At 57.5% G+C, this 22,562-nt stretch overlaps 2 protein-coding genes and 1 long non-coding RNA gene across 7 annotated transcripts; 2 read left to right on the forward strand and 1 right to left on the reverse strand.

Moving 5' to 3' along the window:
- The first annotated feature begins 2,488 nt into the window (after positions 1-2,488).
- On the forward strand, positions 2,489-10,556 carry GAS2L2 (growth arrest specific 2 like 2). Of its 3 annotated transcripts, none has more exons than XM_059147286.1 (7): positions 2,489-2,639; positions 3,068-3,281; positions 4,666-4,907; positions 5,819-5,926; positions 7,251-7,347; positions 7,908-8,160; positions 8,714-10,556. In XM_059147286.1, the coding sequence occupies exons 2-7, from the start codon at positions 3,269-3,271 to the stop codon at positions 10,239-10,241; spliced, it is 2,241 nt and encodes a 746-aa protein (XP_059003269.1). In that variant the 5' UTR covers positions 2,489-2,639; positions 3,068-3,268; the 3' UTR covers positions 10,242-10,556. The 3 variants fall into 3 exon arrangements, with proteins under 3 accessions (XP_059003269.1, XP_059003268.1, XP_059003267.1); XM_059147285.1 differs by having other exon boundaries at positions 2,511-2,639; positions 2,888-3,281; XM_059147284.1 differs by lacking the exon at positions 2,489-2,639 and having other exon boundaries at positions 2,760-3,281.
- A 676-nt stretch (positions 10,557-11,232) lies between these two features.
- RASL10B (RAS like family 10 member B) lies at positions 11,233-22,357 on the reverse strand. Of its 3 annotated transcripts, none has more exons than XM_059147292.1 (5): positions 22,086-22,357; positions 21,273-21,332; positions 18,890-19,252; positions 14,211-14,335; positions 11,233-13,713 (listed from the first exon to the last, which is right to left on the reverse strand). In XM_059147292.1, exons 3-5 carry the CDS (start codon positions 19,103-19,105, stop codon positions 13,443-13,445), a joined length of 612 nt encoding a protein of 203 aa, XP_059003275.1. In that variant the 5' UTR covers positions 19,106-19,252; positions 21,273-21,332; positions 22,086-22,357; the 3' UTR covers positions 11,233-13,442. The 3 variants fall into 3 exon arrangements, with proteins under 3 accessions (XP_059003275.1, XP_059003276.1, XP_059003277.1); XM_059147293.1 differs by lacking the exon at positions 22,086-22,357 and adding an exon at positions 21,421-21,495; XM_059147294.1 differs by lacking the exon at positions 21,273-21,332.
- LOC131815563 (uncharacterized) lies at positions 13,620-17,738 on the forward strand. Its single transcript, XR_009347789.1, has 3 exons — positions 13,620-13,895; positions 16,708-17,265; positions 17,476-17,738. It is a non-coding gene; the product is annotated as an uncharacterized LOC131815563 (long non-coding RNA).
- Positions 22,358-22,562: the final 205 nt, after the last annotated feature.

Raw genomic sequence — 22,562 nt, forward strand, 5'->3', positions numbered from 1 at the left:
GCTTCTCCCCATGTTGCGGCTCAGTCGGTTAATCGTCTGCCTTCAGCTCAGGTCTTGATCTCAGGGTCCTAGGATGAAGCCTCCTGCCTGACTCCCTTCTCAGTGGGGAGCCTGCTTCTCCTTCTCCCTCTACCGCTCCTGCTGCTTGTGCTCTCTCTCTCTGTCAAATAAGTAAAATATTAATTTTTTTTTAAAAAACCCACAGGGCACCTGGATGGTGGGTTAAAGCCTCTGCCTTCCTGAGCCTCTGCTCAGGTCGTGATCCCAGGGTCCTGGGATCGAGCCCCGCATCGGGCTCTCTGCTCGTCAGGGAGCCTGCTTCCTCCTCTCTCTCTGCCTGCCTCTCTGCCTGCTTGTGATCTCTGTCAAATAAATAAATAAAATTTAAAAAAAAACAGTCATTTTTTTGCAGTTCTGAAGGTCAGAAGTCTGAAATGATTCTTACAGGACTAAGATCGAGGCGCTGGCAGGGCTGGTTCTTTCTGGAGACTCCATGGGATTATCTGCTCCTTGCTTCTTCCAGCTTCCAGAGGCTGCAGAGTGGCTGGCTTGCGACCCCCTTGATCTCTGCTTGACCGGCACATCTCTCCTACTTCTGCAGTCAGGCCACCCTCTGCCCCACACTTGTGATTACATTTCATGTCAGCCTTGACAATCTGGATTATCTGCACAGTCCCTTTGGCCCTCTAAGGGGACATCCACAGTTTCTGGGCATGAGGACACAGCTCTCTGTGGGGGCCATTCTGTGGCCTGCCACAAGACCCACAGCACAGCTGCAATTCTCTGCAAACTGTCTCTTGCTCTGCAACAGCCTAACTCTTGACAGAGTCTAGTGGGAGAGAAATATGAGGATCAAGTGGCAGCTTTTGGATAATGCCTCAATTAAGAGTGCATACAGTCTTACTCCTTTTTGGGTTTGCTGCCTCTACTGTGTCTTGAAGCCTCAGCAGAAACTTCAATCTTAGCTCTGCCATGACTGACTTGAACAATCAGGGTTCCTCTTCTGGGGCTGGGCCCACTTTCCCACATTTCAAGAAAGCTCCAGTTCAGGTAGCTCCACTACCTGAACATAATGGGATTTTATTAGCATACATGAAAAAACAACTAGCCCTTCTGTACAGGGATAACCAGCCTCTAGAAAGGTTTCCCATGGCCCCTGACTCCTGGAATTCGTGTTCCAATACAGTGCCCTCCCATGTAAGGCTGACCTGGGTGACCGATGGGATATCGTAGAAATGACAGCATGACTTTCCAGGCTGGGCAGTGAAGACACTGGCTTCTGTCTTGCTCTCTCCCCCTGGGGAAGATCAGCTGCCACTTTGCCAGGACACCCAATGGACCCTACGGAGAGGTCTATAGCGGGAGATAGAGAGGCTTCCTGCCCACCTCAGTTTTCTTGTTCCCTCATCCACGAAATGGACACAATAATCACGGTCCTGATGCCTTTTGAAAATAATTGAAAGGAAATTATCTCCAAAAGTTAAAGAAAAGTGCTGCCTGATCTGGGTGTCCATGTCCCCTCTGCCTCATACCCTAGCTCCTGTCTGGAGGTTTCGCACTGGCTGTTCCCTCTGCCTGCACACCCTCCCCGCCCCCATACCTGCAATGCCTGCTTCCTCATTACCCTCATGCCTCTGTCCAAATATCACCACATCAGTGAGGCTTTCCATTGACAAGCTCACATAAAATGCCACCCACTGTCCCATCTCCCTTAATGCTTTCCTTTTCTCCCTGGTATTTATCACCATCTGACCTACCGTGGATTTGCATGTTTGTCACCTGTCACCCGTCCCCCCACCAGCATGTTCGGAGCCTCCATATTGTTCTCTCTTCAGGCCTGTAATAGTGCCTGGCACATAGGAGGAACTTCCGAATATTTACTGATGGAGCTTTGCTGTGGCCAGGGTGAGGTGCTGCGGTTTTGACAGCATGCACTGCCGGCTCTAGAGGAATCCTGTGGTTAGAGTGGGGGATGGAGCAGGTTCTCAGAGAAAGCAGGGATCACGGGGCATCAGCAGGGCTGCTGGGAGAATCAGCGAGAGCTGGGACCCACCCCGCCCCGAGTGGGCGCGTGTCCTGAAACTTTCCACCTACATCATTCCTTTACTCCTCAAAGCACCCCAGAGGTCAACACTATTCCCCTTGTACAGCTGAGGAAACTGAGGCGCAGAGGGGCGAGGTGGCATATGAAGGTCACAGAGGGATACAGGCCCCAGGGAAGGGGCCAGGCGTGAAGTCATGTCTTCAGACTACTGCGATGCATCTTCTTCAGCCCCATCTTACAGTGCTCGCTAAATACCAAGGGGTTCAGCAACCCCGGCCCTGCTTTCCTCCCCCACTCCCTAGCCCCCCAAAGCCTCATCCTTCAACCCAGGGAGAGAAACCAGCTCCAGCCTCTCCTTCCTGCTCCGAGGGTCAGGGCGGGCTGCGCGGGGCAGTCCTTGGCTGGCTGCCTCGAGGGTTAAGGAAGAGTGTTTGTAGCAGCGCGGTCTCCAAGGAGAGGAGGGGAAAGCAGAGTGGGGAGGCTCGTTCCGCTGCTGCTGCCGCCGCCGGCCGCTGGGGGGTGGGAGGCAGCCTGCTGGACCAGTCTAGTCCTGAGGGGGAGAGAGCAGTATCCTCACCCCCGTCTGTCCTGGGAGGTGATGAATTCTGGCCGAACTGGGCAGCCCGAGAGTGAGGTCACTGCAGGGCCACCAAGTAGGGAAAGTTCCGGCAGACATTGAGGAATGTGGGGGGGCGGGGGCCGGGCCAAGGCTGGTGGCAAGTAGCAGAGCCGGAAGTCCTCGACTCACGGAGGGTAGAAGGGGCACCCCTGAGTCAGGGAGAACCAGCCAAGGCCCAGCAGGTAGCAGGAGTGAAGACAGGTACCCATCTCCTCCCTGCTGAGGGTCCAACCATGCCCCGGCCTGGGGGACGCAGGAGGAGGCCTGGGACCCTGGGGCCACCAGTGCGTAGCATCCGGCCCTTTAAGTCCAGCGAGCAGTACCTGGAAGCCATGATGGAGGACTTGGCTGAGTGGCTTCGGGATCTCTACGGGCTGGACATCGACGCCTCCAACTTCCTGCAGGTCCTGGAGACAGGCTTGGTGCTGTGCCGGCATGCCAATGCCATCACTGAGGCCGCCCTGGCCTTCCTGGCTGAGGCACCTGCCCGAGCCCAAAGGATTCCCCTGCCTCGGGCTGGGGTTTCCTGCAATGAGGCCGCCCAGCCGGGTACCTTCCAGGCTCGGGACAACGTCTCCAACTTCATCCAGTGGTGTCGAAAGGAGATGGGCATCCAAGGTAAACCATCCTGCCTCCCCTCCCCACGCCCCTATCCTGCCAGAACCCACCTCCTCTCTAAGTCTCCAGCACCAGAAGTCAGGAGCCAGGTCCTCTTTCCTCACTGGCTTTGAGTCAGTAAATAAATGTGTTGATTCAATGATGCCCTCATTCAACAAACATACGCTTAGTCCCTATCTCCTTTGTGCTGGGCACAAAGGACCAAGAGGACTGAGACCCAGTCCAAAGAGTTCATGCTAGGAAGAGAGACAGATGAACAGATTCACAAATTACAGCCCAGTGTGCTAAAAGCCCCAAACAGAAGTCTATGTGTTGAGGAGCCGAGGAGGAAACAGGTGGGTAGTGGGGGCCAAGAAAGTCCACTCAGAGGAGGAAGATTTAAGCTGAGTTTTGGGGAACAAATAGAAGTTTATGGGAAAGGGAATTCTAGGCAGGGGACAGCAGGGGCAAAGGCACAAAGAAGGTGCTGTGTTTGGATGACTAGGAGAAGCCAGGGTGGGCTGGGGGGAGGACAGGGAGGCAGACGGACATTAGGGTGGGGCCAGCTGTGCTGAAGCTTGTGAGGCACAGGCGAGGGACAGGACAGGGTCCCTCATCTCCTAGGCCTCATGGGATGAAGCTGGATGTTGTGCCATCCTCCAGGCCAAAACGAGTGTGAGGTCAGGCAGAGGGAAGAGTCAGGCCCAGCTCCTGGCTGCTGGTAAGGCAGTGCGGAGCGAGACCCGAAGGCTGAGAAAAGCCAGTGTCTGACCGAGCACCTCCCATGTAGCCAGATCCTGGCTGCAGACACCTAACGACTGTCTTCACAGCAACCCCCTGAAATAGTCTACATCCCACTTTACAGAGGAGGAGACAGGCTCACGGACTAGCCCAAGGACACACAGCTGCTGGGTGGGAGAATCAGGACTCCAATTCGGGCAGTCAGGCTCAACCTTGCCTGGTTATATGTGGGCTGAGGGTTGCGTTCCAGATGTTTGCTGGATATTAGAGATGAGCCTTGCGGGTGGGAGGCAGAACAAACTGCTTCTTACTCCTAGACCCCTATTGCCAAACGGAGTAGAGAGAAGGGCAAGGTGGGGCTAGTCCACAGTGGGGCTCCGGGCCTCTTTGCTTGGCTGTGTCACCTCTTCTCACCCCAGCCTGTCCTGTTAGGCGGGCCACCTACTCTGCTCTGAGTGACTGAACAATTCTGCTCAGACCCCTCCTAGGGGCCGGCCTGACTCCCAGACCTGGCGATCCGAGCCCCCACCCCCACCTACCCCTCCGCGGTGCCTCCAGCCCGCGCCTGGGACCGCCCCAGGGCTCTACCAGCTCCTCTGCTGGGCGGAGGTCAGCAGGGGGCTCAGGCTACCTGCCCCCCTTCCCCCTCCGCCCCGCTCTCCAGAGGTGGTGATGTTCGAGACCGAGGACCTGGTACTACGCAAGAACGTGAAGAACGTGGTGCTGTGCTTGCTGGAGCTGGGCCGCCGAGCCTGGCGCTTCGGAGTGGCGGCGCCCACCCTGGTGCGGCTGGAGGAGGAGATAGACGAGGAGCTGCGGCAGGAGCTGGCCCTGCCCCCGCCGGACCCACCGCCTCCCGAGCCGCCGGCGCGGCGGCCCTGTCACTTCCGCCACCTGGATCAGCTGGTGAGGGGCTCTGGACACGCCCTCCAGGCCCCACCCCGCCCCCGCCGGCCCCGCCCCTCCCCGCCCCTCCGGCTCCGCCCCGCCCCGTCGGCCCCGCCCCCTGCCCGCGGCGCGCGCGGGTCCGAGCCGCCTACATCTCGAGCCCCAGAGCCCCCACCACCCCCAGCGAATGAATTCTTGGTGCGGCTTTGATTCAGCCGTGTTCCACTCGGGGCCTCGAGCCTCATCACATATCGCCCCAGCTAAGCTGCTTGTTACGTTTTCATCAAAATCCCGCGCTCTGGATCTCTCTCACCGAGCCCCCGCCACTCGGCTATTGAGAACACAGCCTCTGGCACCGTCTCCGACGCCTCGGTTCAAGTCTTAGTTCCACTGTTCCGCGGCTGTGTGACTTGGGGCAAATTATTTAACCTCTCTGTGCCTCAGTTCCCTTATCCGTATCGTGGAGGTTTAACTAGTCCCCTCTTTCTATGGCCGCTGTATATTAAATGAGCCAGCGTATAGGAAGTACTTGGAACAGTGTCTGGCACCGAGGGGGCGCTGCGTGGGAGGTTACTGGGATTAACCCATCTCTACTACCCAGGAGTCAGCTCAGGAAGGTTCCTTAACTTGCCCAAGGCCTGTGGTGCGGTGGAGGCAGGACTCCAGCCCACACCTGTCAGATTTCAAGGTCCACCTTCTTAATCATTTCTCCACTGACCCACAAGGGCACTTGGACTATAGGCACTCAAGGTCTCCTTCTCAGTGGACATTAAAAGTCTTCAAGCTCCTTTCTCAGCCCCCAGCCCTGACTTGGAGGCTGGCTCTGGGGACAGGCAGGCTCCCTCTCATTGGGCTTGACCCAGGGTAGAGGGTAGGGAGCTTGGGCACCTGTGCAGAGGGGAGACTGAGCCCTTTATCACTGCCCACAGGTTCGGAACCTCGTGAGTCGATGCACGTGCCCAGTTCAGTTCCCCATGGTCAAAGTGTCTGAGGGGAAGTACCGCGTGGGGGACTCTAACACCCTCATTTTCATCCGGGTAAGTCTGGGGACTGGTGTTGGGGTGTCCCCTGGATCAGCGGAATGGGGATGCCTTTCATGGGACTTTGCCCAGGACTGAGGGCAAGGACAGGAAGTCACCATTCACCCCAACCTATCAGGCCTTGGGGCTTTCTTTCTCTCCCTTGCAGATTTCCTGGAAGATCATTGGCAAAGTTGGTGATCCTGCCCCTTCCTCCCATTAGGGCAGCCAGAACCCTGCCCCCCATCTTCTCCACCTTAGCCCAGTGCAGATGAGTGTCCAGGCAGCAATGAAGTATGACAGATATTCCTGAATGTCCTTTGCCTCCACTCCCTCCACATGCTTGGTCAGAGCAAAAGGCATGAGAACCCCAAGTTTGTGTTCAGTGCACAGCCCAGCCACATGGGCCCCATCGTCCATAGCTCACATGCCTGGTTTGGTATATCCTGCAGAGTGAGCAGCAGTCCAGATGAGAGATGTGCCCCTCGCTGCCCATCCCCTCATAACCGGTCACGCCTCACCAGAAACAGATTGTACCTAGAGGCTTGGCCAAGCCCTCTCCTTGATCACAGGCCATTACTGGAGATGGAGCCAGCTTCCTGGGTCCTCACCCAGACCCTGAACCAAGAGCTCTCTGAAGTAGGTCGGGACAAGGAATTTCAGCTGAGGAAATGGAAACCTGGAGACACTGTGACCTGTCCCAGGGTCCCAGAGTGGACCCAGGGTGGATGGGACTCCCAGGATTCCTTGACACACTCATTACAGAACAAAGCGGGACCACTTTTTTAGAGACAGGGGTGGGGTGGGTGGGCAGGGCATAGAGGGAGAGAGAATGTCCCAGGCAAACTCCGCACTCAGCACAGAGCCCGTTGTAGCACTCGATCTTACAACCCTGAGATAGGCTTGATAGATAGACTTGAGCCAAAATCAAGAGTCAGACATTTAACCAAGTGAGCCACCCAGGTGGCCCTGGGCCACATTTCTGATACAGGCATGTGCAGGTGAAAATCTCTTTCCAGTGAAGGGAGAGAAGATAGTGCTCCGGGGCCAGGGTGCACAGTGCTTGTGAGATCCCTCATCTAGCTGTGGGGCAACTGTTTGTCAGCCTGTTTGTCAGGCTGGCCGCCACCCTTGACAACATGTGTTATCCGATGCTAGTTGTGGAGGAGAGGCAGGCTGCAAAATACACAATGCCCCCAACCCCCCAACAATATACCTGTGCAAGGAGAACCTTCGTGATCGTGTGTTCATGGATAGGAGTGCCTCCTGGAAAACAGTAGGCTGCTCCAGGAAGAGGAGACGCCCTCCATCCTGCCCCCAACCCCATTCTTGTCCCCTACAGATCCTCCGGAACCACGTGATGGTGCGTGTGGGGGGCGGCTGGGACACCCTCAGTCATTATCTGGACAAACATGACCCTTGCCGGTGCACATCCCTCTGTGAGTCCCCTGAGAGTCCGTCCCTTCCCTGTGGCTCTGGGTCGGAAGGCCAGAAGCAGAGGTAGGAAGTAGGTCTGATCTCCAGGGACAAGAAGTATGTGGGGATGGAGAAAGGAAGATACTATAGAAGGTACTGGTGTGTTTTTTTGTGGGGTTTTTTTTTTTTTTTTTTTTAAAGGTAGTGGTATGACGAGGGAGGCAGCCCTAGTGCAATACCAGTCATAGCCACAAGATGACGCCAAACACACAGAATCAGCATTTGGTCAGGGGCCTCTTGGCACGGCTGAGGTCTGGCTTTGTACTGCCCTGTGGTGGCACCAAGTATGACTTGGAGGGTTCTTTAGTCCTCCCGTAACCTCCATTAGCACCCCAAACTGGACCCCCTGACCAGATTTCATCCTTTGAACTCTTATAAGGAAGCTCTGGCACTGCCACCGTAGGTCCTACTGTCTCTAATGTGGGTTCGGGGCATGGGACAGCTAGGGCAGAACAGTGGACCTTATCAGCAGGAACTTAACCCATTCCTCCTCTCCTCTCTCTTGGGGGGACTGTGTGGGTAGCACACAAGACGGGCAGTTTCCAGAAGCCTCCCGTCCCACCGGCGCAGCATGAGGTGAGGGTGCAGGATGGGCCCTCGCAGCCCCAACCTATGATGACGATCAGCCGTTCCCAGAGCCCGCTGCCCCCCGTGGACTGGAAGACATATACCTCTTCAGGCCGGAAGCTGAGGCCCCCAGCCTCCTCCTCCCCTAGAGCCCACAATAAACGGGGAGCAGAGGCGGGAGTTCCCAGAGAGACAACACCATTCCTGAGGTATAAGGGAGAGGGGCAGAGCAGGGTCCCTTTCTTCTTTGGAGTTCACATTCTCAGAGCTCCCCCCTTCCCCAAGATAAAGGAAGCAGGTCTCCTGGCAGTGCCCCTACCCCAGGTGTTCAGAACCAAAAAGGCACCCAGTCAGTACCATTGGGATCATCTAGCTTTTTTGTACCCCCTCCCATTACATAGATGAAGAAGCTGAGGCCCATAAAGGCCCATAGAGATTTCCCAAGGACCTTCTGCCATTTCACAGTAGAACACACACTCAGACGCCCCCTCCCCCAAGGTTCGGGAGTTGTAGTTTGGGACCCGAAATAACCCAGGGTCCAAACCAGGCTTCTGTTTGCTACACAGGGGAATGAGGGAGAATAAACTTGAACAGTATCTGTCATAAGGAAGACTCAGGCAGGCACAGAGGGACAGAGAGCATCTGTTTCATTCAACATGAATTCTGGCCCCCTTGGTGTTCTGGCTGGGGAAATGTCTTCTCTTCCTGGAGCCAGGGGACTGGATGAGATGGTCCTGCTGGCCTTATGATTCTCCCTTTCAGGCTCCAGGATCAGTCACCCACCCTGTCTTGGAGGCAGCTGCCAGCTGGGGACAGCCCACCCAGCCCCAACTCCTCATCCCCCCGTAGGGGCCAAGACCCACAGTGGAGCTCCTCAGGGAAGAGAGAGGAGAGATACTCCTCTGAACATCCCAGAGGAACGACTCCCACATCTTGCTTTCGTGAGGAGACAGACAGCCAAGGAACTCTCTCCAGGGCCTCCGCCTCCCAGAGATTCCAAGTCCCTGAAGCCACCACCAAAAGGACACCAGCAAGAGGACTGTCTCCGCTTCCTCAATCCTCCAGCCCAGCCAAGCCCATAGGCCTCAGGCCACCACCCAGGGGTGAGGCTGAGGGTGCTTCCTCCCAGCTCAGGGAGCCACCAGCTGCCCGTTCTCTGTCCCCTGTTAAAGGGCCCACCAAGCTCCCTATCCGGCTGCCCCCTGCCCACCCCTCCACCCCAGGAAGCAGCTTTCCAGGTATTGCCAGTGGAGGTCCCATGACAGAATTGGAGAGTGACCCCATCTCAAGGGCTGTCCCTGGGGACCTGGCTGGATGCAGACATGGGGATTTCTCTGTGAATGCGAGACAAGGGGACCAGAAGATGGACAGCCACGTGACAGCAAAAGCTGGGGAGCCCTGGGGCTTGGGCCCACAGGTGTTGGAGGAGCGATACCCTCCCCTTCCCCTGGAGGCAACCAAGGATCAAGCTATCTACCACAGTCTTGAGGAGGAGCTTTTGGCCAACATGACGCTTCTAGAGGTGGGGGGTGCCTGCCCCCAGGGCACAGGGTCTGGAGTCATCCCTCGAAGTGGAGTCTACGTCCCCAGCCTAGGTGGGCGGTGGCCTGAGCCTGGAGGTCCTTATGACAAAGTCATACAAGAACTGGTTCAGGGCCCCCCACCCCTTGTTAAAGTGGACCTGGGAGCCTGGAAGGCAGCCTCTACAGGCTCCCCTAAGGGAGCCTTACCAAAAGGCCCAGGAGGCCCCAAAGGGAAACTGGGAGCCAGAGAGAGTGGGTCAAAGGTAAAGGCAAGCCTGAGTGCCAAGGGCACCGGGATGAAGGGACCAGCTCCGGGAAGGCAGGACTGCTCAGGCCCCACTGTGTCGGCCAACCTGGAAGCCCCCACATCTTCACCCTCAGACCCCAATTCTGACAAATGTCCAGCCAAGATTAAGAGAACACTCCGAAAGCCCCAGAGAGTCCCATCCATCTACAAGCTAAAGCTGAGGCCCAAAATCCGGCCGCGGAGGGACCACAGGCCTGGGAAGCAGCCTTCACGCATCCCCAGGCCACTGGCTTACCTCCATGTGGGTTCAGCCAGGGCACTCCCCAGGGGCAGACTGGGGAGAGCAGCATTGGGCACCAAGGGAGTGGGGGTGGATGGAGCCTCAGCAGGGGAGGAGGAGGAAGGAAAGAAGGGAGAACCAGCTGCCCCACTGAAGAGCAACCCCCAGGCTTCGGAGGACAGGGGTCTCCTGCAGCTTGATCAAGCCCCACTCCCACCTGAGGAGGAGTCCTGGGTCTAAGGAGGAGCCTTCCCAGCTCTGAGCCTGTGAGTCTGGGGCAGAAGGAAGTGAAAAGGATGCCAGCTATCCACTGGACTCCCAGCTGCAGGAACAGAGAGCAAGGTCCCTCACCTCCATCCAGGGCCTGGGCAAGGGAGAGGGTATGGATGGGGTCAGAAGACAAATACTGGTTCAATCTCCCGCTCCAACTTCAGGACACCGAGGCCACCCTAGGTTTTCTTGCCTTCTCCCAGAACAGCTCCCCAAACTCCTGGCCTCTGGCCACGGCCACCGTTTCCATAAGTCTTGTAAGTTATTAAACACTTTGGGACTGTTCCTGAGTCCCAAGCTTCTTGAGTCCGTCACTCGAGGATTGTGGTGGTGCAGAAGGCACAGTTTCAAGCATTTCCCCAGGTGCAGGAAGGTATAGCTTCAAGCGTTACCCACTGGAGTGGAAGGGGATGAGGGACAGTGAGTGGGGGCAGGGGCAGGGCGAGTGACAGAGGTCTCATCTCCTGAGGCTCAGCCAACCTTGCCAGACAGCCCTTCTCTCCGGGAAGCCACTCATGTGTCAGCACCAAGGACAGGGACACACAAGCCGGCAGGACTTCAAAGCTTTGCTCTCGGTTTTGGAAACTGAGATCACTCCAAGTCAAGAGGGATGGTGAAGAGCTCTTATCACATCTATAGCCACGAAGGGGCTGCAGAGGCTCAGCCCTAACTGGGAACAAAGACACCGCAGCAGGAGCTGGGACTGAGCCCAGTTATGAAAGTTTTCCCGAGAGTGTTGGTGGGAGACCTCTCACTTCCCCTCGTGATGGTTTTGATCAGCGTGGAAGTGCTCAGAGGCTAGGTGGAGAGGGGAGTCCCAAACTTCTTAGTTTTCTGGTTGACCCAGGCTCTGGGACTCAGAGCAGCCTCCTCGCCCTGACAGTCCTCCCACAGCTGAGCTCAGCAGACAGGCCCCGAAGGGGAGCCCTCTCCCTCCCAGGGCAGGAACTGAGCCAACACCTTGTACAGAAACAAGGGAAAACACTCCCTGATTTTTAATCTGACTTCCGATCACAGCGCAATGGGCATCATACACACTTCCAGACCCTGTGGTGGGAAACCCTGATGGGGGGGCGGACAGAGACTCAGAATGGGGGTGGAGGGAATCAAAATCAAATACCTGGAGTGCAGTGGAGGGGGGTGAGGGGGGCCGGACAGGCAGTACATTCCAATGGCTCCCATAAGGGGCAGCCAGAGGCCTGGGTCCCCCATGCCCACCTCAGGTGCCTCAGCTGGGGGTGATAATGATGGGGCAGGTGAGATGCTGCCATCCCTCACCCCATCCCCTGGGTGCACCAGGGGGCAGGGATGCAGGGGATCAAAGGGGGCAGGCCCTCTTCCTTACCCTCCCAGCCACTCCAAGGTGTGGGGAAGGGGAGCCACCTCCTCTGTCTCAGAGGGAGGCTCAGAGAGGGCGGGTCACTTGCCCAGTCATGCAACACAGCAGGGACTAGAACCCAGAAATACTGGACTGTCCAAGGTCAGGGCAGTCACTGAAGCACTGTGCTACACCCCACGGATGGAGGGAGGATCAGCTGGGGAAGTGGAAGGGAGAATCAGATTCCCTCTCACACTGGATCTGGATAAATTCCCTACCCATGACCCCTCCCCCAAATCTGCTCCATCACTGCTCTGGGCTACCTGATTTTCTGGTCTATACACTGCAGCTTGGCTACATTGAGGCTGGGTTGATTTATCTGCCCCTCTTCTAACGAGGGACCTTCCTATCATCCTACCACACCAGGGCTCAGGACTTAGCCTCAAGGAGAACTCAGCTAGGGGCAGGGGACACGCACCATTGTTCCCATCCTCCAAGTACCCCAGTAATCCCTCAGGCCGGTCCTAATATCTTTATGGATTTTGTTTTTTCTAAATCGGTACAAAACTGACAGTGATCAGCTCCGGTGACGAGAGGTAGAAACCGGCCAGGCAGCCGGAGAAAATGGGGTGGAGTGAGTCAGGGCATAGGGCCAACTGGTGTTGGGGTAAGGGTGTATCAGATCCTGAGGGCCTCTATCGAGGGGTGGAGGTGTGGGCATATCTCCCCCAAGCACAGGGGTCCCCATAATTCTTTTCCTGGTTCTGCCCCTCCCCAGATTTATCAGAGAAAATCTGAGATTCAAGGCAGGCAGGGTCTGGGGCAGTCAGACTGGAGTGGGATGGGGGAGATAAGAGTCTTCACTAGTACAACCTAACCACCCCCTCCCAACCCCGGGAGGCACCACCTTGCCCACCACCAGCCCCCCAAACCCAACATCCCCCAATCTTGCAGACCACCCAACGCAGGAGGGAATAGAGGGCTGGAACCTGGCATCGTGGAAATAAATTTATCCTTTGGGGGATTCCCTCTCCACACTCCATCAAGAAAAAAGTTGTAACCCAGGGGGTGATCTGGCTTTGGGGTCAGGAAGGGGATGAGGGGCACCCGGCAGGGATGGACCATCGAGTTAAGGCTGGAAGGTAGGTTGTTGTGTCTCTGGGGGTTGCTGGGCGGGGAGATCTCCCTGGAACGGGGAGAGCTCAGCCTTCTCCTCCTGACTGACCTAGGACTCAACCCTCAGACCCCGATTAGGGTCCTTGGGCCACCTGCATCTCTCTGCCCTGTGCCGGTGGTGCTGACGGTCCAGAGGCTGGCCTCATAGAGAAGCTGCCAGGATCTGTGACAAGGGGATGAACGAAATGAGAGCCCTGTGAACGGAGCTGGGGAAGGCGGAGCGGAGGGTGGATAAGATAGCTAAGGACCAACAGATGCTTGGGCAGACAGACACGGGGAAAGAAGATGCAGGGCAATGACAGACACTCTCTCTGGAGAAGACGGGTGGGGGCCCCCACGGCCAAAGCAGCACCTCCCCACCCCCAAGCCCCGCGCTCACCCTCCCGATCCCAAAAGGCCAAGGCGCCCCTTGGGGCCCGGCCGGGCACACGGCGCTAGCTACAGCACTAAAGGCAGCGGGCCCAGGAAGACGGATGCGGAGAGGGGCTGGACCTGGCCGTCGTGGGAGGCTCCCCTCGCCCTCCACCTCTCCCCGCAGGGCCCGCGGCTGCGGGGGCTTGCCAGGGCTGGCCAGCCCGAGTCCTTCCCCCGGCGTTCCCCGCCTGAACCACCCCGCAGTCCCCGGGGGGGCGGCCCCCGCCTGGCCGGTCGGGGTGCAGCCGCGAGCTGGCACGACGTCACATGATGGCGCAGCGGTTGCGGCGCAGCGCGCCCTGGAAGCGCAGGGCGGCGTGCACGTGCTTGCAGCGGGCGCAGCCAACGCTCTTGAGCAGCTCGCTGAAGAGCAGCAGGATGTGCCAGTTGTACTTGGCCGAGCACTCCACGTAGCCGCACTTCCAGGTCTTGCGCACCAGGTGTGACACGTTCCAGCGCGGGATCACGCGCCCGCGCTGCAGGTCCCGTTTGTTGCCCACGATGATGATGGGCGTCTCCGAGGTGCCGATCACCCTGCGGGGTGGGAGCGGGAGGAGATTTCAGAATGACACAGCCTGGTCTCCCAACCCCTGGACTTCAAGAAGGGCAGGCTGTACCTGGTCAATACTGCTACTACTACCCTACCTCTGTTCCGGGCACAGTGCTCAGTCCTCGGGGTGCCTTATATTCTCTAACGGGAACAACTGATCTAAAAGGTGGGTCTGTTATCCCCATTTGACAGATTTGAAACCTGAGGCTTATCTGTTAACTGGGTTAAAGTTAACAGATACGTGGCCCTGGCAGTTTTGCTCCCAGAGCCCCGGCTCTTACCCACTGCATTAGACTAGTCAGCCACCCCATGGTAAGAAACCAAAAGTGAGTTATTAGGAATAGGGACAATAAAATGAGTATGTCTGGATGTCTGCGCAGGAACCAGAGGGTATGTCACCAATGCCCTCCTCCCCACCGCCCCCCCCTTCCCCTTTCCAGGGCTGTGGATAGCATTGGAGTCCCCAGAGGTGGACCCTCACCTCGTCTCTAGGATCTGCTGGCGGATGGTCTTGACGTACTCAAAGCTGTCAAAGCAGCAGATGTCGTAGACCAGGATGTAGGCGTGGACGCTGCGGAGTCCCCTGCAACAGGCGTCTGCCCACTCCTGCAACACCCGCAGCCGGTGCCAAGGTCAGAGCAAACCTGAGGGCTCTCTTTGCCCCCAACCACCTCCAGGCATAGACAGAGGGCATTCCCTCCTGCCACTGCACCTCAAGCCTCCCACACCCACACATCCCTAGGAGGCCTGGCCCAGAGCAGAATGGAGGAGCTCGGTGGTGCAGCAGCGGCTTCCCCATCTCCAAGCCAGGATAGGGCAGGTCCCACTGCCTGACCTCTAGAGTCCCAGCACTCACTGTCGTGTGCATTTCTGGAGCAGAGATCTGCCTTGTCCCATTTCATCGCCCAAACCATTCATGCATTCCTCCATCCACTTGGTCCTCTGTTCAAGTACATGTGTCATGTGCCTGCCTCTAAGAGCCAAGCCCTCTGAGCTAGTTGTTCCATCTGTTGAAATCCTCTGTCTTCCAGTTTAAAATCCTTCTTCCTCCTCCAGGGAGCCTTCCTGCAAGCAGGGGACTACTCCCTTCATTTCTTGTGTGCTAAGAACACTCTGATTCTACCTTGGCCATTAGAGCTGTTTCCATCCCCAGTTCCCTAGTTCTGCTGTGAAGTCCCAAGAGGGTGAGAGCCAGCCAGGCCTGCTGTGTTTTTGTGTTGATTCTCAGCAGGCTCTTTCATTGCACTACTTAGGCTGGTGAGCTCTCTGTGGCCTTGAACCCCCCTTCTCCATGCTGGGATCCGTGCAACTTCGGCCTACAGCACTGCTCTGAGATTGCTACCCAGAAGTGCTCCTTCTGTTTGCTCCACGCTGCCCTCAGGATTGAGAAGGAGAAGACTTGAGGAAAAAAGACTGAGACTAACTGCATAGTGGGGGCTGACTTAGACCAGGGCCCAAGGGCAGCTCTGGGGAGAGAGAGGTTCCTGAATGCTTATGGCAAATTCTCAGAGAGGGGCTGCTGTTCCAGAGGAAGAGGCCCCTGGAAAGGCTGAGTGTACTGAAGAGAAGATTCCTTAAGAGATTCATTAGCCGGGGCGCCTGGGTGGCTCGGTTAAGCCTCTGCCTTCGGGTCAAGTCATGATCCCAGGGTCCTGGACTGGGCTCTCTGCTCAGCGGGAAGCCCGCTTCCCCCTCTCTCTCTGCTTGCCTCTCTGCCTACTTGTGATCTCTCTGTCAAATAAATTAATAAAATCTTTAAAAAGAGAGAGATTAATTAGCCGGTTAACCTTCCAGCAGATGGCAAATGCAAGAGCAGTTGAAGCCAACGGGTGTGTGGAAAGAGGAGGTCTCTGATGTTGGAGGAGGGAGAGGCCTCCGAGAACAGAGGGCACCAGGGTCTTCTCCCTTGAGGGCATGGGCAAAAGACACGGAGGAGGTGCAGGCTGGTGCCCTGCCGGCTTCTGAGTTGCCTTGGGGCAGGGGCCAGGCTCAGAGGACTCGGGCTGGGCTCTCCACCTCAGAGCAGGAATGAAAGAAGAAAGACTCTGATGGCTGGCCTGGTGGAGAGTTCAGTCCGGCTCCAGAAAAGCACATCCCGACTGAAAGGCTTAGGAGGCTGCTGCAGTGCATTTCCCCTGGGAGATGATGTGGCTTTTTTTTTTTTTTTTTTTTTTTTTGTGCTGAGTTTTAACTTTGGTGCAGGGGGAAGATACTGGGGACAAATCTAAAGCCAGGAACCAGGGGGCTGGATTCTCGGGCCAGGGATACAGGGAAGAGGGCAGTGCCTTCTGGGAGCCTGGGACCCTCTGGTGCATGGGGTTCCTCCTCTCACCGCCAGGAGGAATGGGAGCTAGGGGGAAATGGGTACAGAGGCTCCCACCTTCTTCCAGCTCTCTGCTGGGGAGAGGGAACAGCTGCCAGCCTCTGAGGGTGACAGCCTCACCTCTGCCCCCACATGCTGCCTCCTCCAGGGGGCCTCCAGGCTGCCTTCCCTCCCACTGCTCTCTGGGGGCTCCAAAGAGGAGAGGAGGAAGGCTCCTGATTATTTGGGTTGTGCCTTCACCCCTGATTGAAGGGAGGGAACAGGAAAGCTCAGCTTTTCTTCCAAGCTAGCTCTGTGCGGGGTTCCAGACTGGAAGTGACCATCTTGGGGCTGCATCAAGACCGGGGAGCAAGAACTGAGTCCAGTTCTAAGGACCTGGGAGCTGAGGGCGGCTCTGCCACCTGGGTGCGGACCCTGCATTTGTTGTTCATTTCTCTAAGGCTAGCTTCCTCCTCTGATGGGAGAGGGGCTACAGGGGGAACTGCTGAGGCTCAGACCACTTTCCTGGGCTGCCTCTCTGCTGTCATTGGAGAAGAATGTATTTCTCTTCTCAGACAAGGGCCAGTGAGATTCTTAGCTTTTATATTTGATCTTTGAGGATGCAGGGTCCCTTCTCAGTATGTCTCTGCTCAAAGTCACTTTTTTTGTGCTCCAGGGCATCCAGGAGAGTCTAAAACTCAGGATCAACCAGGAAGAGAAAGGACAACAACCCAACAGAAAAGATGGACAGAGAACTTAAGAATTGTGAGAAAAAGAAATGCAAAAGCTCTTATGCCTATGAAAAGATGCTCAGCTTCAACCATCATCAGAGACACAAACCAAAACCACACCGAGACTATCACATCTCATCTATCAGACTGTCAGAACCCCCCAAATTGGACACTAGAGTCTGATGGCCAGGCTTCAGGGAAAACAGCGCTCACATACACTGCTCTCACAACAACAGAAATATGCAACTTTCCTTCCAAATTCAGCTGCGTTTATCCTTTGACCTAGCAACGCCGTTTCTGGGGCTCGATTCCACAGATACGCCTCCCCCTGAGCAGAGAGACCATGGACCAGGCTATTGGTGCGGCAGACTGGAAGTTGGACACACAAGAAGGGATGCCATGGTCCCTCTCTCCAGGGGGGTGTGGCACAACCGTGCTACTGACATTCAGATACCAACCCTCGGGGAAAATCTCTAGGTTATAATGTAAGGCAAAAAGACCAGGTGGAGGGGCGCCTGGGTGGCTCAGTGGGTTAAGCCGCTGCCTTCGGCTCAGGTCATGATCTCGGGGTCCTGGGATCAAGTCCCGCATCGGGCTCTCTGCTCAGCGGGGAGCCTGCTTTCCTCTCTCTCTCTCTGCCTGCCTCTCCATCTACTTGTGGTTTCTCTCTGTCAAATAAATAAATAAAATCTTAAAAAAAAAAAAAAGACCAGGTGGAGAACTTTTTTTTTTTTTTTTTCTGTAAGAAAGGGAGTGGAAGAAGAACACATTTTCTTATTTGTTTAAAGAAACTGGAAGTGTGAATAAAAAGCCAGCGAGGATGGCCATTGAGAGTGGGGCAAAATCAGGGTGAAGAGGGCAGGGCGGGACTGGGATTTCTCTGGGTGTACCTTTTTGCAGTTGGGACTTTTTTCCTTTTTGTTTTTTTATACAAATTTAGACTTTGAAACTATGTCTTACCTATTCCAAAACTGGAATTAAATTAAAATTTAATCTACAACACAATGTGAACGAATAAGCCACGCTCAGTGAGCAACACTGGAAGGGAGACTGCGGACACACTAAGGCCTCCATTGAAGTCTCCTCGGAGGAAAGGCACGATGCCCTGACCCCGGACACATGGCCCCGACCTCGTGGTTTCCAAGGGGCAGATCAGGCTTTTGTCTTCGGTGTGGGTCCCTCACACCTGGGGCGGGATAGCCTTGTGTCTCTGGACTTAGGCCACAGTCCTCCTGCCCGGAGTTGCCAAGACAGTGCTGAGCCTGAGCCGCTGCCCCAGAGATGGCTGGCTTTGTGGTTACAAGTGGCCAAGCTACGACCCCTGCCTGTCCTTCCAGAGAAACCTCCGAACATTCCCGTCAGGGGCTTCCTTAGGTGAACAAATGCCTCTTAGTGTTGAGCCACCAGAGGCGGAGAGAGAGAGAGGGAAGGAGGACCTGGTCCCTGCAGGGTAGGGAAAGGAGCACTGTCAGCCAGGGCACTGGGGGCACTGGAAACCAACCCTGCAGGAAGGCTGCCCCGTGGGCTAGTCCAGAGGTCAAGGGGCACAGCATCACTTAAAGAAAGGCCTTTGGATGAAAGACTGGTCGGTGCCTCCCGTCTCCAAGAACCCACCTTTCCCAGGCCCTTGCTTTTCCTTCTGCTGCCCCTTCTACAGACGCCATGGGTCTGAGAGCCTGGAACACTAGCAAGCATCTAGTGTTCCTGCCCTGCTTTCCACTGCCCCTTCCCCGCCCAGTCCCACTCAGCAGACGCAAGGCCGCCAAGCACACACTTACTGCGTGTGTGACCACTGCCTGCTTGTCTTCACCTGACTGTGAGTAGAGTAGTTCCAGGAGAGCACACTGCACATCTGTTCTGCACGCCATCCCATCGACCCTGGCGCCCAGCCTACCACACGTTACACGCTCATGACATGCATGTGGAATAAAGCGGCACCCAAATGTCGGCTCTAAGCAGGGTGGCCCGCGGTGCGGCACGGAGCCCTTGGAGCCAGAGGATGGGGACGGGGCCAGAGCCCAGAAAAGGTGGGAGACCAGCTTCTCCCCACCCCACTCGTGCCCACCAACCGCTGCCACCCCCCTGACTCCCCAGTCGGCTGCCCCAGCGGGTCCTGGGCCCTCGTACCTGCAGCGTGTTGACCGGGAAGGTGCTGATGGGTGGGAAGTCGAGGATCTGGAGGTCGTGCACGTGGCCGTTCATGACGACGGCAGGCAGGTAGAGGCGGCGGGCGGTGGTGGGCACGCAGGCCTCGCTGAACTCGTTGTACAGGAACTGGCGCACGATGGCACTTTTGCCCACGCCTCGCGCCCCCAGCACGGCCACCCGGTAGGTGGAGACCATGCCTCCCGCCCCGCTCCGCCACCGCGTCCTCGCCGCTGCCTGGGGCTCCCCCGGGCTGCATATTCCAGGGGCTGGGGGCTCAGCCACCGTCAGGACCCACCATTGCTGCCCTTGCTTGCCCTGGGCCCTCTGCGGCCTCCACCTGGACTGTGGGGACAAGAGGTGGGCTTGGTGGGCCCGTTTTTCCCTGGATCTATCCTGTTACTGCCCCACCTCGGGGACTCAGCTGCAGCAGCCGCTGCCCCTCAGCATGCCTTCCCTTTCCCAGAACACCTAGCCGCATCTATCCGGAGTCTCTCCATCCTCCCTTCTCCGTCCACTCCCCCCGCCACCCTCTGGTGGGAATCCCTCTTTCTGTATTATGACCTGACTCTTGGCCAAGTCTGGCCCACCCTCGTACCCCCACCAAGGCAGGCTGTAACGCAGAGCAACGCACACTAGATTTGCTCCAATCTGAGCTTTCCCACAGAGCCCGGGGGGAGCCGAGTCCAGGGGGGCTCAATGGAGGCGCTCCCAGCATTTTGTGGAGAGAGGTCTTAATTGGGCAGGACATCTTACAGCCCTGCTGCCAGGAGGTACCTGCCAGCAGCCGACTCAAGTTACCATGACAACCCAAAATATCCCCTATTTCCAAATGTCCCCCAGTGAGAAGTCTGGACTGATGACCGCTTTGGCCCTGGAGCCCACCACTTGGGGAGTCTTGGTATTAGCACACCCACACAGTGGCCATTGGCAGGACAGGATCCCTCAGGGGAAGCAGGTATTGCCACTTTAGAGAAGATTCAAGAGGGGGCGAGAAGGGGGCCCAAGGGCAGCTACTCCCCTCCGCAGCGTTGTTGCAGTCCCTCCAACTTCTAAGTTCAAGTTCTGGCTGGTGCATGCCTATAGTCCACCGGCTACATCTCATTTCCTGGCATCTCCCCGAGCTCAGAGGGTCTGGCACACAGCAGGTGCCCAGGAAAGGGCTGCTACAGGCTTGGGCCTTGCTCTGGGTTCAGTCGCTCCTTGCCTGCTTAGTTTTGGTGACTTTAGAGCTTAGGTCTAAACCCCAGCTCTGACATTTCCTAGATGTGGTCCAAGGGTGCATCACCTACCCAATGAGGGCTACGCTCTGCCCATATGTAAAGTGGGGTTAAGAGTCCCTATTCCTGAGATAATCCAAGTCAACTGTCTTCTCTTTCTGTGAGGGATGGTGACCAGGAAGGCTGGTGACCAGGGACTGTTCGCAGGAGGGTGACACCAGCGCCTGCTCCCTGGGCCCAGGGCAGATGGGTGGGCTGGATTCCCACAGGACCAAGCATGCATTCTTCTCTGCGGATGCATGTTCTTTCCATATATGCCCAGTTCATGTCTGAATGGCCCTCAGTCTGGCCTGACTCAAAAAATCCAGTCCACTGGGTAAGTGTACACACAGCCTAGTAAAACGTAGGGCCGGATTTGGGGTGAGAGCCACCAAGGTCTGACTCCCAGCTCTGCCACCTAAGAAGTGGTCTTGGGCCAGAGACTTCCCCTGGTGTTGTGATGCCGTGAAAGTGATGCTGAAAGGAAAAGGCCAGGGCCTGCAACAGCAGGTGTGCAATTAATAGTGGCCACTGTTGGGTCCAGGGATTCCTCATCCATCTGAGGTTTTCTAAAATCTCAATGGGACTCCTAGCAATCCCAGGAAGGGTCACTACCCACTCTTGCTCATGTACTTGGGGTGTGGGGTGTGTGTGTGTGTGTGTGTGTGTGTGTGTATGAGAGACAGAGAGAGAGAGAGACTCTTCTCCCCGTTTTATTGAAGGTAAAACCAAAACCCCAAACCAGAGGCTCAGGCAAGCGGAGACCACACACAGAGCTGAGCTCTCAACTAAAGACTAGGACCCTGATTCCTTTTGCCCCATATGGTATCCTTTCTCCAACAGGTATTTATCTACTTCCCTGGGCTTCCCACTGGGGTAAGGGCCTGTCCCTCCTCCCCATAAATCCCTTTAGGCCCTGGGCCCCTCAGGCCTCCCTGGACACTGTCAGCATGGCAGACAGCCTCCGCTTGGTTAATTACATAACCAGCACAAGCAGCTGGGGAGGGGGGGCACCTGGGGGAGGAAGAGAGGGCAAGGAATGCAAGAGGAGTCCCCCCACCTCCCTCTGGGTGTGGCCACTTAGAGGGATCTAAGATGTGTCCTACCTGCAGATTCTCCTGGACGCCACACTCCCTGCGCAGAAATCAACCCTTTCTGGAGAATAGCTGGGAAATAAACGGGGATAGTGCTGTAGCCAGGGAGGGGGTGCAAGAGAGGCCACCACTGGGCTGGGGCCAGCCTCCTGGAACTCACCAGGCTCGAGTGTGGCCCTGTCCCTGTCTCAGAGGTGATCGGTGCCCCCTCCCTCTTCTCTGGCAGGAGTCCTGGGTCTAAGTGCCTATTAACCCAACGTCCCTAGCTGGGTGGGGACTGAAGGGGGCTGTCCCGAGAATCAGGGCCCAGCCCCCTGAGCGCGACCTCTCGGAGGCCTGCGCTCTGCAGTGAGTCTGCAGACAGCGCCTCAGCAAGAGAGGCAAGAGACGGGGGACACACACGGGGGCCCAAGCCTGCTTCTTTTCCCCTCCCTGGATCTGGACACACGAGTCCTACCCCAGACTGATAGCCCTGGCTTCGCGGGCCCATGGGCCGAGTCACACGTCTGCCCGCTGTTTGTCCCCACACGTTCATGTGGGAGTGAGCGGGTGGGGGCGTCGGAGGCTGCTGGGCTCCCCATGACCTGATTGGTGGGAGTCTGGCGGGGGGGATGCCGGAGCCCTGCCTGCTCTCCGCCTCCAGCACCTTGCAGCCCCCCCCTCCCACCGCCGCCAGCTCCCGCTCTCACGTGGCCGCCCCGCGCAGCTTCCCCGCCAGCCAGCCGACCCCCTCCGCCCTCCTCGCCCCTGCCCCCAGGCCCCGCCACCTCGCTCCCACCAGCCCACGGCCCTCCCCCGCCCGCCTTCCCTCCTCCCGCCGCTTACCCGGGGCCGTCCTAGCTGCCCCCGGCCCTGGCCGGCCGGCCGGCGGGGCCGCGCTCCCCCCGGGCTCCGGCGCTGCCCCTCGGCTCCCCGGCCCGGGGGGAGAGGGGTGGGGGCGCCCCCGGCTGCCCAGTCGGCGCGGGTTCAGCGGCGGGCGCGGAGGGCAGGTGCGGGCGCCGAGGGGGCAGGAAACCTCCAGCCCAGCGCTCCCTCCGGAGCGCGCCGCCCGCTCGCGCTGGCAGGAGGGAGGCGGAGGGGAGCGCCCGGCCGGGCGGCGGCGGCGGCGGCGGCGGCAGCGGCGGCGGGGGGGTGGGGTGGTGGTGGTGGTGGTGTCGGGCTGGCGTTCCGCTGGGTCCCTGAGCCTGACAGATTCGCTCGCGCGGGCCTGGAAGAATTCTTCTTGAACCCCGAGCCTCCTTTGCACCCCCTCCCGACCCACGCCGCCAGATTTTTAGCTCCCCACTCCCCGAAGGGGGTGGG

This window comes from Mustela lutreola, chromosome 15 (assembly GCF_030435805.1).
Source record: "Mustela lutreola isolate mMusLut2 chromosome 15, mMusLut2.pri, whole genome shotgun sequence".
NCBI classification, from domain to species: Eukaryota; Metazoa; Chordata; class Mammalia; order Carnivora; family Mustelidae; genus Mustela; species Mustela lutreola.